The sequence below is a fragment of the Engraulis encrasicolus genome, chromosome 1 (genome assembly GCF_034702125.1).
Source record: "Engraulis encrasicolus isolate BLACKSEA-1 chromosome 1, IST_EnEncr_1.0, whole genome shotgun sequence".
Lineage (NCBI taxonomy): Eukaryota > Metazoa > Chordata > Actinopteri > Clupeiformes > Engraulidae > Engraulis > Engraulis encrasicolus.
The window spans coordinates 23,373,582-23,387,785 of record NC_085857.1 but is presented as its reverse complement, the minus strand read 5'-3'; the positions used below and the strand labels follow the sequence as shown (position 1 = coordinate 23,387,785).

General features: G+C 45.4%; 1 protein-coding gene across 2 annotated transcripts in view; it reads right to left on the bottom strand.

Moving 5' to 3' along the window:
* nacc1b (nucleus accumbens associated 1, BEN and BTB (POZ) domain containing b) overlaps positions 1–14,204 on the bottom strand; it is a 45,770-nt gene that overhangs the window by 18,524 nt on the left and 13,042 nt on the right. For both annotated transcript variants that reach the window (XM_063206157.1, XM_063206217.1), the window contains exons 2-5: positions 13,283–13,412; positions 10,984–11,110; positions 9,825–10,021; positions 7,361–8,411 (exon numbers count right to left, since the gene is read on the bottom strand). In XM_063206157.1, the coding sequence (XP_063062227.1) occupies positions 7,361–8,411; positions 9,825–10,021; positions 10,984–11,110; positions 13,283–13,393 (1,486 nt within the window). In that variant the 5' untranslated portion in view covers positions 13,394–13,412. The remainder of the gene's footprint in view (positions 1–7,360; positions 8,412–9,824; positions 10,022–10,983; positions 11,111–13,282; positions 13,413–14,204) is intronic.

The following is a 14,204-nucleotide window of genomic DNA, read 5'->3' as shown; positions in this document are numbered from 1 at the left end:
GAGGGAGGGAGAACAGAAAGGGGGAACACACACGTTAACACTCATATGCAAAGGTACATCAGATTGGGCGCACACACACACACACACACACACACACACACACACACACACACACACACACACACACACACACACACACACACACACACACACACACACACACACACACACACACACACACAGAAAACACAAGCACAAAACATGTACTGTATTGTGTCCACCCACTCAATTGCCCACCAGTGAAAGAGCAAATTGGGGGAGGAACATACACAGAACACAGACGAACGCATGTTATGGTCAAGAAACTAAAACACACTAAACTAAAACACACACACGCGCGCACACACACACAGGTACGCACGCACGCACGCACGCACGCACGCACGCACGCACGCACGCACGCACGCACGCACGCACACACACACACACACACACACACACACACACACACACACACACACACACACACACACACACACACACACACACACACACACACACACACACACACACACACACACACACGTTCAGGTTGAGTTGCTCCTGCAGGGCTTTCACATGCTTGCCCAACATAAGATGGGAAGAGACCAGACACTCCTACACACATGGGCAAAACAAACACACAATCACACAACCACTCACATTCAGAAACACAACTGTACATACTGTATACACAAGACAAAACACATTTGCACACCAGCTCATACACACACACACGCACAAACACACACACAAACACACACACACACGCACAAACACACACACAAACACACACACACACAAACACACACAGCACACACAGACCCCCAACCGGTTCGCACGCAGGGCTGTATCACTGAATAAAACATGCCCCACGGAAGGATTAGGAGAGATAGGCAGATTGGGGGAGAAGAGAAGCACAACTGCTGTACACAGGTAGGTACTGAGGAGATAAAGGGGAAGAGAGAGAGAGAGAGAGAGAGAGAGAGAGAGAGAGAGAGAGAGAGAGAGAGAGAGAGAGAGAGAAGAACGATAACAGCCCCTCTGGTGCATAGTGTGTAGTGTCTGAGACTCTTGAGTGCTGAGGACATCTTTCAACTCAGGAGGTCTTGTAGCTAACGCTATAGGCCTTATAGAATAATGTTTCTCAATGGGGTCTCTAAAGTCCCCCACAAGGTGTTGGGGTGTCCTAGCAGGGCACTGAGAAGGATACAGCTGAGAAAAGTGGATGCTCGGTTGCAATTGGGAGGACATTAGTCTATTCTGTATATCTCCTGTGCACTTTGTATTTGCTTGTGATGTGGCTTGATTATGTACTCTTTTGAAAGTCGCTTTGGTTAAAAGTGTCTGCCAAATGCAATGTAATGTAATGCAATGTAATGTAATGTATTATTTTATTTTGAGCTACTAAGGGGGGCGTTGGCAGGCTTGAGAACTGCTGCTATCGATGGACCTCGGTCTGAAATACTGAGATATTATTCAGTCTCTCTCTCTCTCTCTCTGTCTCTCTCTCTCTCTCTCTCTCTCTCTCTCTCTCTTGCCTCTTTTCCACTGCAGGTTTTCTGGTAGGCCAGTTTCTGGTCTTCGATAGTGCTGTGTCGAGCCCAATCAAAAAGTAAAAACTGGCGGCCGAGACGCGCTCTGTAGAGCTGTAGGCCTACCAGAAAACAGGCAGTGGAAAAGAGGCATCTCTCTCTCTCTCTCTCTCTCTCTCTCTCTCTCACACACCTGTCGAAAAAGGACGCCAGCAGGCATCTGAGTAGCCCCTTGTGCCGCATGCATACACACACACACACACACACACACACCTCCTAACCTCCACACACAACCTGTTCAGTGAAGATGCTGGACATATGTACACACACACACACACACACACACACACACACGCTCCCGCTCCCTCTCACCTGTCAAAGAAGGACGCCCTCTCTCTCCTTTTAGGAGCAGCTATCTTGTTCTAAAGCTACTGGAGGATGGTGGTCTGAAATATTGTGATAGTAGGCCTACAGTAACCTCCTACGAAGCACTAGAACAATTTTGCCAATACATTTTTTATCTTACTGTACAGTACCTTAGCTGTTTTTTTGTTTGTTTTTTGTTTTAATCTTACCATACCGTATAGGTCAGATACGTACTTAGCAGATGTATAAAGAGCATACACGGCAGCTGTTGTGTAAATTGCAGGACACAGGAGTACTGAGGCCTATGGGTTTGCACAAAAGGAGGATGTTGCTCAGAATATTAAGCTATGTATTGTATACCTCCTCTGAGCACACAAGAACTCAATACAAAGCCCACAACTCAGAATCACATTTTCATTTAAATCATACACATGAAAGCACACAAAATAAGCATGTGATGAACACATACCTGCACGCACGCACGCATGCCATGCACACTTGTGCACACGCACGCACACACACACACACACACACACACACACACACACACACACACACACACACACACACACACACACACACACACACACACACACACACACACACACACACACACACACACACACACACACACACAATCCAAGGCCGGCAATTACAGATTTATTTTCATATCGATCATGCTACATATGAAATCTCTCACTCTCACTCTCTCACACGCACACGCACACAGGGGTAGTCAGAAAAAGAGCCTGGGGTGAGTTTCTCAAAAGAGAAGTTGTTAGCCTGTTAGCAACTTCGGTAGTTGCCAATGGGAAAATGCATTGAAAACAGCAAAGTAGCTAATGTAGTTAGCAACTTTGGTTTTGAGAAATTCACCCCTGTTCAGTTCATGCTTCTTAACAAGGTGTTGGACCACCAGGGCATCGTCAATGAACACTTGGATCTCTTGGATCTACCTCTCATCTCACTCCCTTTCTCATGCTCTGACGTGTACTCTGTCTCAGTCTCGTTCACTCAATCTGCTGTCTCTGCCTCCCTCTCTATCTATCCGTCCATGCATTTTTTCCATCCCTCTCTCTCCCTCTTTCTCTCTCCCCCTCTCTCTCTCCCATATTGCCCAGAGGCTCTGTGCTGGTTCGCATTAGCTTTCAATTAGCACGAGCGACTCTTGTGTGCACCAAACAACGCCCTCCCCCCACCACACAGCACCCCCGCCACTTCTCCTGGCCACCCATAGTCCACACACACACACACACACACACACACACACACACACACACACACACACACACACACACACACACACACACACACACACACACACACACACACACACACACACACACACACACACACACACACACACACACACACACACACACACACACACACTCCTCCCCTCGGCCAGCCGGCTTGGCTTTAATCAGTCAATTAAGTGCTGGGAGGCAGTAAACACCATTATTCCCTATGACCCCCTCCAGCTCACTCACGCGCCAGTTTCTGCCCCTCTCCTCTCAATCTTGTCTTTTCCCCTCCTCCCTTTCTCATTCTTCTCCCAACTTTACACTCCTTCCTTCTGTTCTGCCCCTCTCCTCTTAATCTTCTCTCTTCGTCTCCTCTTCTCTCCTTCTCTCAGTCTTCTTTACTCTTCTCTCTCTCTCTTCTGTTCACTTCCTTTCTTCTCAATCTTCTACGCTTTGTCTTCTCCTCTGCTCTGTTCCTCTCTTCTCAATCTTCCCTCGTCCTCTCCTCTTCTCTCCTCCCTTTCTCATTCTTCTCCCAACTTTACACTCCTTCCTTCTGTTCTCCCCCTCTCCTCTCAATCTTCCCTCGTCCTCTCCTCTTCTCTCCTCCCTTTCCCAGTCTTCTCCTCGACTTTGCACTCCTTCCTTTTGTTCTGCCCCTCTCCTCTCAATCTTCTCTCTTCGTCTCCTCTTCTCTCCTTCTCTCAGTCTTCTTTACTCTTCTCTCTCTCTCTTCTGTTCACTTCCTTTCTTCTCAATCTTCTACGCTTTGTCTTCTCCTCTGCTCTGTTCCTCTCTTCTCAATCTTCCCTCGTCCTCTCCTCTTTTCTCCTCCGTTTCTCATTCTTCTCCTCGACTTTGCCCTCCTTCCTTCTGTTCTGTTCCTCTCCTCTCAATCTTCTCTCTTCCTCTCCTCTTCTCTCCTTCTCTCAGTCTTCTCCTCTTCTCTCTCTCTCGCTCTCTCTTCTGTTCACTTCCTTTCCTCTCAATCTTCTACGCTTTGTCTTCTCCTCTCCTCGTTCCTCTCTTCTCAATCTTCCCTCTCCTCTTTCCTCCTCCGTTTCTTCAGTCTTCTCCTCTACGTTCCTCTCCTTCCTTCTGTTCAGTTCATTTCCTCTAAATCTTCTCCCATCTCCTCTATTCATCTTCTTCTTTTCTCCTCTGTTCCTATCTTCTCAATCTTCTCCTCTCCTCTCCCTCTCTACTTTTTCCTCTCCTCTGTACCCTTCCTCTATGAGTCTTTACATTCTCCTCTCGCTCTTCTCACCTCCTCTCCTCTCAATCTTCTCTTCTCCTCCTCCTCCTCTGCCCTGCTCTCCCCCTCTGCCCTCTCACCCCTTCCTGTTTCATCTTCTCTCTTCTGCTCCTCTCTAACTCTTGCACACGATCTCTCTCTTCCTCTGATCTCTCAATCCTCTCTTCTCCTCCTCTGTTTCTCTGTGACTCTTTATAGTCTCTCCTCCTCCGCTGTCCTCTTATCTCCCTCTTCTTGTCTCTTCTCCTCTGAAGTTTATAATCTCCCCTCACTCTCCTCTGAATCTGCTCGTCTCTTCTCCTCTCCTCTGTTCCTCTCTGACACTTCATAGTCACTTGTCTTCTCTCTTTTTTCTCTTTTCCTCTGCTGCCCTCTCCTCTCAATCATGTCTCTTCTCTCCTCTTGTCATTATTACATTACATTGCATTTGGCAGAACTGTATGTCCTTGATTGTAAGTCGCTTTGGCTATAATCATTGTCTGTTACTCGTCTGTTACTCATTCTTCCTTTCTCTCTTCTCATCTCATCTCACCTCAGCCCCGTCTCATCTCTTTCTCCATTCTCACAGCCTTCACACCTCCACTGCTCTCACTTCTGTGAGGTCCTCCAAACAGGCAAACAGTCGGAGGCTCCAACGACATCCAACCCAAAAGAAATGCCCACCACCGTTCTCTCTTCTCCCCTCACATTCTCCACTCTTTTCCCTTTCTTGTCTCATCTCCTCTGTCTTTCAATTTCTTTTCTCTTCTACAGAATATACTATACAATGTATGATGGGACTTTTACCGTCTGTTTTCACTTCCATCCACGTCTGATACCGTAGGAACACTAGATTTATAACATGAGGGTGTGTGGGGGCTCCCTGTTGCCTCTGTGTTAACGACTGAATAGGCCTCCGGTGGCAAATCTGATCCAGAGACAGTTGATTTGCATGTTCCCTCCCCCCTCTCTTATTTTTTTTATATCTTTCTACTGTTGCTTCTCTCAGTCTGTCAGACGCAAAGAGACCCATGGGTCTACTATTTATCATTCCTCTCTTTCTCTGTCTCTGTCTCTGTCTCTTTCTCTCTGTCTCTTTCTCTCTCTCTCTCTCTCTCTCTCTCTCTCTCTCTCGTCTTTATTCGCAACCACTCTTATTCCCCCCTCCACTTGATCTTTTTTTTCTCCGTTTCGATGCTCGATGTCCTTCTGTACTGTAGAAGTTTCTTTTATCCACATCCACCCAACTATTAATTACGTTTGTATATCCATCTCAAAAGTCCTCTGACGGTCCACGGATTGAGTGCTTTGTCCTTTTCGTCCTTTTCTTTTTAAAGGGACACTGTGTAAGATTTTTAGTTGTTTATTTCCAGAATTCATGCTACCCATTCAATAATGTTACCTTTTTCATGAATACTGACCACCACCATCAAATTCTAAGTATTCATTATGACTGGAAAAATTGCACTTTTCATACATGAAAAGGGGGATCTTCTCCATGGTCCGCCATTTCGAATTTCCAGAAATAGCCATTTTTAGCTGCAAAAATGACTCTACTTGGACCATACTAGATACATTTGGCAATAGGCAGCCCAGTTTCAATGAGCAGCATAGTTGCAGTACCTTTTTTGACCATTTCCTGCACAGTGTCCCTTTAAGTCCTGTTCGTCTATGTGCTCCTCCTTGGCTTACCTTCTACAGGTTTCATAGCATTCACCCTAACCAACCCTTCCCCCCTTTCTCTTCCAATCCACTTGCCTCGACGTCCACCTTATTCTCTGTCCTTCGCCCCCAACAACCAATGCTACCACCTCCACAACATCTCAAATCCCACCCTATCTTTTCCATCCATCCACCCCGATTATATATGCATCTATCCATCCAATTATCCATCCATTCATCCATCCATCCAGCCATCTTCTTTACTCTCCTTGCATTGGTGCTTCTACCTCGAACACCTTCAACTTTCAGCCTACCAAAAACTTCTCCCCAAATCCACCTATTTCCTCCTCCTCCTCTTTTCTTCATCTACACTCACCTTGTCCCTCTCTCAATCACTCCATCTATCCCCTAAATGTCTCCCATTGGTGCCTCTACCTCTCCTTCAACATCCATCCATCCATTCATTCTGAAATCACCTCCAGCTCACCCATCTTCTCGTTCTCCATCCATCCATCCATCCATCCATCCATCCATCCATCCATCCATCCATCCATCCATCCATCCATCCATCCATCCATTCCCTAAGCTACACCTTCTTCTTCCTCCTTCAACATTCATGCCACCTTTCCAAATGTCCTCATTTCTCTCCTCCTCGATCTTCACTTACCTTCTTGTTCTCCATCCATACATCCAAATACTACCGCTTTTCTCCTCCACCCTCATCTCCACTCACATTCTGTCCATCCATCCATCCATCCATCCATCCATCCATCCATCCATCCATCCATCCATCTCCTTATTTCTCTCCTTGGTTCCTCCACCGCCACATTCTCCTTCATCATTCACACGACTAGACATCTTCCCACATCCATCCATCCATCCATCCATCCATCCATCCATCCATCCATCCATCCATCCATCCATCCACGCCATCAGTCCTTTACAATTGTGCCTCTAACTCCACTCCTTCAATATCCAATAGCTCATTCATGGTTCCCACTCCATGTCAGACATGAATTTCCATGACTTTTCCATGACTTTCCCTGACCATACAACAGAATTTCCATGACCTCTCGTAAAACATAAATGCCCAAAATGTTGATTAAGATAAGACTGCTCAGCCATTTATCCCTGTGGTCATCAATGTGATGAACAAAAAAACACTATTAAAACTACATAATATTCCCTGACTGTACATGCAAAAGTTGTTAAGTTCCATGACTGGAAATACCTGTGTAAAATGTCCATAATATTCCTGAAATTCCATGACCAGTGGGAACCCTGCCACCGTCCGTCCCCCCCCCCCCCTCCCTCCATCTCCTCCATCTCCAAGTTCTCACCTTCTCTTTCTCTCCATCCCTCCATCCATCCCCTCAGCTCCTCCCCGGTGGCGGCGCCCACGTTCAGCATGCTGTACATGGTGTACATGTTGCAGATCTGCCGGTACTGCTCTTCTGCGTCGGCCTCCGTCATCTCCTCCTCCTCTTCCTCGTCGTGGTAGGAGATGGGAGAGTCACTGGTGTAGATGCTGAGGGCGCCGGGGCTGGTTCCTTCTGAAGGGTGGCTGCTGACGCTGTTGTTGTTGTTGTTGTTACTGTTGCTGCTGGAGCCATTGTTGTGTGTGGTGATGTGTGTGGTTGTGTTGGGACCACCACCACCTAGATTTCCACCGCCGAGGCCCAGGATGCTCACCACGCTCTGGGCAATGGATCCTCCTCCTGGTCCTCCAGGACCAAGTCCTCCTCCTCCTCCTCCTCCTCCACTGCTGGAGGACGAGTTCCCTACCCTGGAGGATTCTTGGGAGGAGAAACGGGCGGCCTTCCTCATCCCTCCGCCTCCTCCTCCTCCGCCCAACCCTCCTCCCCCGTCGCGACTGCTGCCGCCTTCCCAGAGGCGCTTGGCCACCGGGGTGCAGACCACCGAGTAGGCATTGGGCTCCTGCGGTTGCTGCTGCTGCTGCTGTTGCTGTTGTGATGTTTGGTGGTGTTGGTGGTGTTGTTGAGGTGGAGGTGGTGGTGGTTGTTGTTGCTGAGGCTGCTGCTGCTGCTGAGGCTGCGGTTGTTGTTGTTGCTGTTGGGGTAGCTGTTGGTGCTGAGGGGTCTGAGGTTGAGGAGGTTGAGGCTGTGGTGGTTGAATCATCTGAGGTTGCGGCTGCTGTTGCTGCGGTTCGGTCTTCACCCGGGTCACCAGAGGCAGGGGAGTGAGGCACGAGGCCGGCCTGCTCATGGTCATGCCAGCGCCCCCCATGCCAATGCCAACTCCCATCCCCATCCCCATCCCTCCTCCTCCTCCTCCTCCTCCTCCTCCACCGGTGACTGGGCTCTGGGGCTCTGACGGCGGGGTGGTCTCCTCGGCATGGAGGCCCTGGGAGTCACAGCTGGGTGAACTGACCTGCAGGGAAGAAAGAAGATCATCAAAAGTTGAAGGATGGTAACAGCCATTCCCAGTATAAAATATATCTGTTTTAAGATAAAATTTAAGCTGCGCTTAAATTGCACGACTATCGTCCAGACCGAAACCTACCTTGTGACAAACGGTGGAAAGTTATTCGTTATTATCATCGCAAGTGATTGTTGGCTAAGTATACTTTGATATTTGTGATATTCTAAGGCTCAAAGAATCACTGATCATAAATCGTAGACATTAAACCTTTTTTAAATTTACAACAGGAAATCGAACATGGAGTAGCACGACACAAACTCCCGTCAAAATCGGACACAATTTTTAAATTATGTAAGTTTAAGCCCAGATTTACTCAAGATCAGATAAGACACTGTCCCTGTTATAAATTGTCGGTTTTACTTGAAGAAGGACTAAGGTCCGAAACATTGTGCCATTAAACGACTGGTAGCATTAACAGTGTTGCGGACCTTCATTATTTACTTTAAGTCATTTTGTTTTGTCCAGCACCTGTGCCAGTGATGTGCGCGCATTTTGTACTTTCTATAAATTAGCATCATAATGAAATGAGCCATAATGTATTAGGCTCTATGTATTGTCATAGTGGTGTAGTACCATGGTAGTTAAGGTTTTTCAGTGACTATTACATGGCACACATTAAGGGGCTACACTACGTTACATTACATTACATTACATTTAGTAGACGCCTTTGACCGAAGCGACTTCTAAAGAGAAAATTTAAGCAAGAAAAGGGTAAAGCGCAGTGTACAGTTGCAACACTGACAACATTGTCCAGCACAAAGTAAAGATGACGTAGCAAAAAAAAAAAGATGCATTAAAAAAGTGGCAAAAAAGACATAAAGGCGTAGTGTGCAGTTGCAACACTGACAGCAATGTCCAACACACGGTAAAATATGTAGCAAAAATAATTAAAGATGTTAAAAGGATGTTAAAAGCAATTGAGGTGCATAAAATATGTTAGGTACATTAGAGATGTTAAAGCAGTGGCTCAAGGGAAGAAGCTAAAAACTAAGGAAAAAAAGTAAAACAAAAAAACTAAGGCCACAAGGTTGAGTAGAATTAGTTATGTCAGAGTGTTAAAGGGGTATGCCACTATTTTGGGGCTTAATACAGTTAAACTCGTTGGCTGGAGTTTATAAAGGTGGTAAAGTGTCTTATTTTTCATGTGAAGCGTTGTCTTGCTTTAAGACAAGTTAAAAGAGGGAGTATGTCGCTAAGCTAGTGAGAGTCAATGAATCCGTGTAGCATGTAGCAATGCTACATGGATGCATTGACTTTCACTAGCTTAGCAACATACGCCAACGATTTTAACTGTATTAAGCCCCAAAATAGTGGCATACGCCTTTAAGCAGAGACACTAGAGATGAATGGTGAGCTGCTGACCTTGAGGAAGAACTCGGTGCCCTTCTCCATGATCTGCTGGATCTGCAGGAAGCCCGCGGTGTACATGAGCAGGAACTGGTCGCCCACGTTCATGCTGAGCCGGCCCGTGTAGCAGAAGGACAGGATCTGCTGGAAGCTCTGGGGCTGCACGGCAGGCGGGAGCTCCACCACCACCGACCCCCCGCCCACACCTAGGCCTGTAAAGGAGAAGGGATTTTTTTTGACGAGTTCATTAAAGGTGCACTTACTGTGTAGGATGGTGGCCAGAGTAGGTATTGCAACTGTGAAACTGCATTTGAAACTGTGCTGTCTACTGACAAACTGTCTACTACAGTACTGCCAAATTTGATCTTTTCTTGATCATGAAGAGATTTTTGCTGCAGTCTTGCCAACTTGTTGTCTTACACCTTCTGGATTCTGTTTTTTTTGTGTGGCTTTTGCGCCTATATTTATGACAGGGCTGTTAGAGAGCGACCGGAAATGAGTGATGTGAGAGAAGGGGAAGGTTCGGGAAATAACCTTGGGCCGAAATCGAACCCAGGTCGCCAACGTAGCCGTGCATTGCTGGCTGGGCCAGGATTCTGGGATTCTGGGATTTTGAGGAAGCTCCACCACCACCGACTCCAAGGGGTGTAGCAGCAAATGATGGGCTCTCTGTATATGCAAACAGCTCCAATGGACACCCCCAACCAAGCCATATATCGGACTCCTGTGGTCCTCTCAATTACTTGGGGACCTGGTAACTCAGAGAAGAGCTAGGTCTTAGAACCGGAAGATTGCTAGTCGGATTCCAATAACATCCATGGATTAAGTGTTCTTGTGCAAGACACCTGCCCAACATTGCTCTAGGGTTTAGAAGTAGGGTGTGCACATCCACAAGTAGTTGTCCAGGTGCCAGACAAACAGTAGAAAGTAGTGTGATGAAGTGTGATGATGCGGTCCGCACACTGGGTATTGACTCCAAAAACACTTTATTTCATTTTTATTTCATTCGAATGTTTAAAATGAAATAAAGTATTTTTGGAGTTAATACCCAGTGTGCGGACCGCTTCATCACACAACATTGCTCTAGGGACAGAAACTAATACATTTATCTAAATAGCCAAGTTGCGTTTATCCCTTTGGGGATGTCCGTGTGATGTCAGTTCACCTCCCCCACCTGTTACTCCTCCTCCACCCTTGGTGCCCATCACCACTCCACCATCGGCCCCACTGGCGTTGAAGAGGTCTCGGAAATAGGAGCTGCTGGCCGCCAGGACAGCCCGGTGTGCCTTGAAGGCATGGCCCTTAGAATAGAATAGAATAGAATAGAATAGAATAGAATAGAATAGAATAGAATAGAATAGAAAAGAATAGAATCAAATAGAACAGAATAGAATAGAAGAGAATAGAAGAGAATAGAATAGAAGAGAATAGAATAGAATAGAATAGAATAGAATAGAATAGAAAAGAATAGAATAGAAAAAACAGAATAGAATAGAATAGAATAGAATAGAATAGAATAGAATAGAATAGAAAATAATAGAATAGAACAGAATGCCTTCATTGTCATTATACAAAGTAAATCTTAGTAGTAGTACCAGAAGCTATTAACTGATTACTACAAATAGATTGGATTAGATTAGATTCTCTATTGTCCCATAGGGATATTTGTTTTCACATTTGACTGTTCAGTAGACATCTCATTTGCTATACATATAGACACCTTTTGCTATACATATAGACACCTTTTTCACACATAGACACATAAACATCTTAAAACATCCACATACAATACATATACACATTCATATACTACTCATATACACTCCAGTATACACTCCTCTACACAGACTACTAAACTTTTTTTGTGATACGGAGTGATCCATCAAATATCTATGTAGCAATATCAAGTAATGCACACCTAATATAAAAGTTGAAAAAAGGCATAGAACAAAGACATGTAATACGTTGACAAGGGAAGAGTAGTATAAAGTAGAAGTAGAAGTACTCAGGAGTAATTTCAACACAAGTGGTGTGATATAACATGGTTTCAACGTTGCAACACCATACAGGTAGTGTTGTAATAACATCAGTGAAAGTAGTTCTACTTCTACTTCATGCAACTCTGGGGTGCATTTCTCAAAAGCATAGTTGCTAACTACCAGAGCCGTATATAGAGAGAGTCTGGCCAACTATGGGTTCGAACGTTCGAGCTATCCCGCTATTTTGATTGGTTCTGGGCTGGTCACATGTTTTATGGACGCCATTTTCGTTCCCCACGCTCCCATTAATGAGCATTATCAGATATAAAAAATGACGCTTCACTATAATATTATAACATTATTATTATGACAAACTGTTGTGCATATGGCTGTAGTGCAGGGCCGGGTCAGGAGAAACAAACAGCATCGTTTAACTCGTGACAAACGGAGGATTTGGGACATGCATGGATATAAACTCCCCTTTATGGATAAAGGTCAGAATTAATAACCGGAAAGCAGCAGATTTCTCCGTGTTGTGTGTGAGGTAAATGTATTTTTTCCCCCTTCGACTATTGCTAACAATTACTTCTGAAAGAAACAGTCATGATGATGACATGCTCTCAAAAACTCCTGTCCACACTTAGAAAACGAATGAAGTTAGGTTTCTGTCTTGAAGCTTGTCAAATCTTAATTGCCACCTGTAACTATGTTATAGGCCTACTGTGAAAACATAACTTTGCCCACCAAGTTATTATTTCTGTCGCGCTAATAAGGTCCTTTCCCCCAGCGATTTAAACTCACGTCCAGTCTCATACTATGAATATCCAGACTCATCCTACGAGCATCCAGACTCATCTTACAGTTCTACTGTCTGCAATCGTGATTATGCACTGCTGAGCACATCGTTATTTTTAAACTACTAAATCTCGACACAACGTGAAACTTTGGCGCAAGTATCACCAGGGTCCCTGTACATGAACTTGACCATCGTTGTGAATATCATTTCTGTACATTACTTAAATATCGACTTTGACGTTGGATGTAGCCTACCTAGGCAACAACAACTCGGAAGTAACGCTTGAATGCACTGCTGAGCACATCAAAACTATGCCGACAAAACCCTCTTTTAAGCAAACCCCTTCTATACGAACGAACTCCTTAACGTTTGTTTTCATATGTTGGGTTCTTGATAATACTACAACCCAAGTTTGATGGTATATGAAGCCTTATATGTATTTTAGATCCAGCGATTTTGACGGTATGCTGCCCATAGGGTTACACTGTAGAATCCTCGCCGTGGGGAACGAAAATGGCGTCCATGATTAGAGTTGGCCAGACTCTCTCTATAAACGGCTCTGCTAACTACGGTAGTTACTTTGTTGGTTGCAATCCAATTTCCCATTGGCAACTATCAAAGTTGCTAACAGGCTAACAACTTCTCTTTTGAGAAATGCACCCCTGGACAAGGGCATGGACTTGCATAAGCTGCCGTACCTTGACGACCACCGAGACGTCGCAGTAGAGGCCCTGAAGTCGCTGCTCGTTCAGACACTCCAGCACGTTGCTGCCAAAGTTGGGAATGGCCATCTGCAGCGTCTGAGCCATAGCCCGCTAACTACAGGGTCTACGGATAGGAGAGGGAAGAGAAACAGAGAGCAATCTTTAGTTTCAAAGTAGTTCCATAACTACTCAATATGTGATGTTATATCCTCATGCATGCCATGTTCTGGCACATAAAATATGTCACCAAAGTAACCATCCACTGTGTCTAAACCAGGGATTCCCAACCATTACACAAATGGTAAGGGCCCACCTCTGACCCAATAAACAATACAACTCAAATAGTCAAAAGCAACATTCACACAAATATTAATTAGATTTTTAGAAAAAGATTTCAGTGCCCATTTGGAATACCATCAGAGCCCACAGGCAGGGTTGCCAGATGAGGCTTATGATTTACCGCCCAAATGCTCAAAACCCACCTGGAAGCACTATCCTGCCCAATTTCTCTATTGATTTCTATGGGCAGAAATGTCTGCTAAATGCCATTTTTACCCGCAGACGGCCATCCTAAGCAGCCATCCTAAACCGCCCAATCTGGAAACACTGCTCACAAGTGGGCCCCTACCCACAGTTTGAGAATCACTGGACTAAGCCATTGGCCAATAACCAGGGGAGGGAGGGAGATACACAGAGCTATGCTTAGTTTACAGTCCATAACTTTTCAATAATGTCTCAAAAGCAGAAACATAACATGAAATGCCATAGTAGCCCCTTAGTGCAGATGGTTCCCGCCGGTGGGCCTGTTCAGGCTTTGCTGAAAACACTCAACTACAACCTAACAACATTGCTATGACATTACTGAGAGCCTTAGGTAACAGATTAAGACTTGGACGTTACAATTTTGTTGACAGTG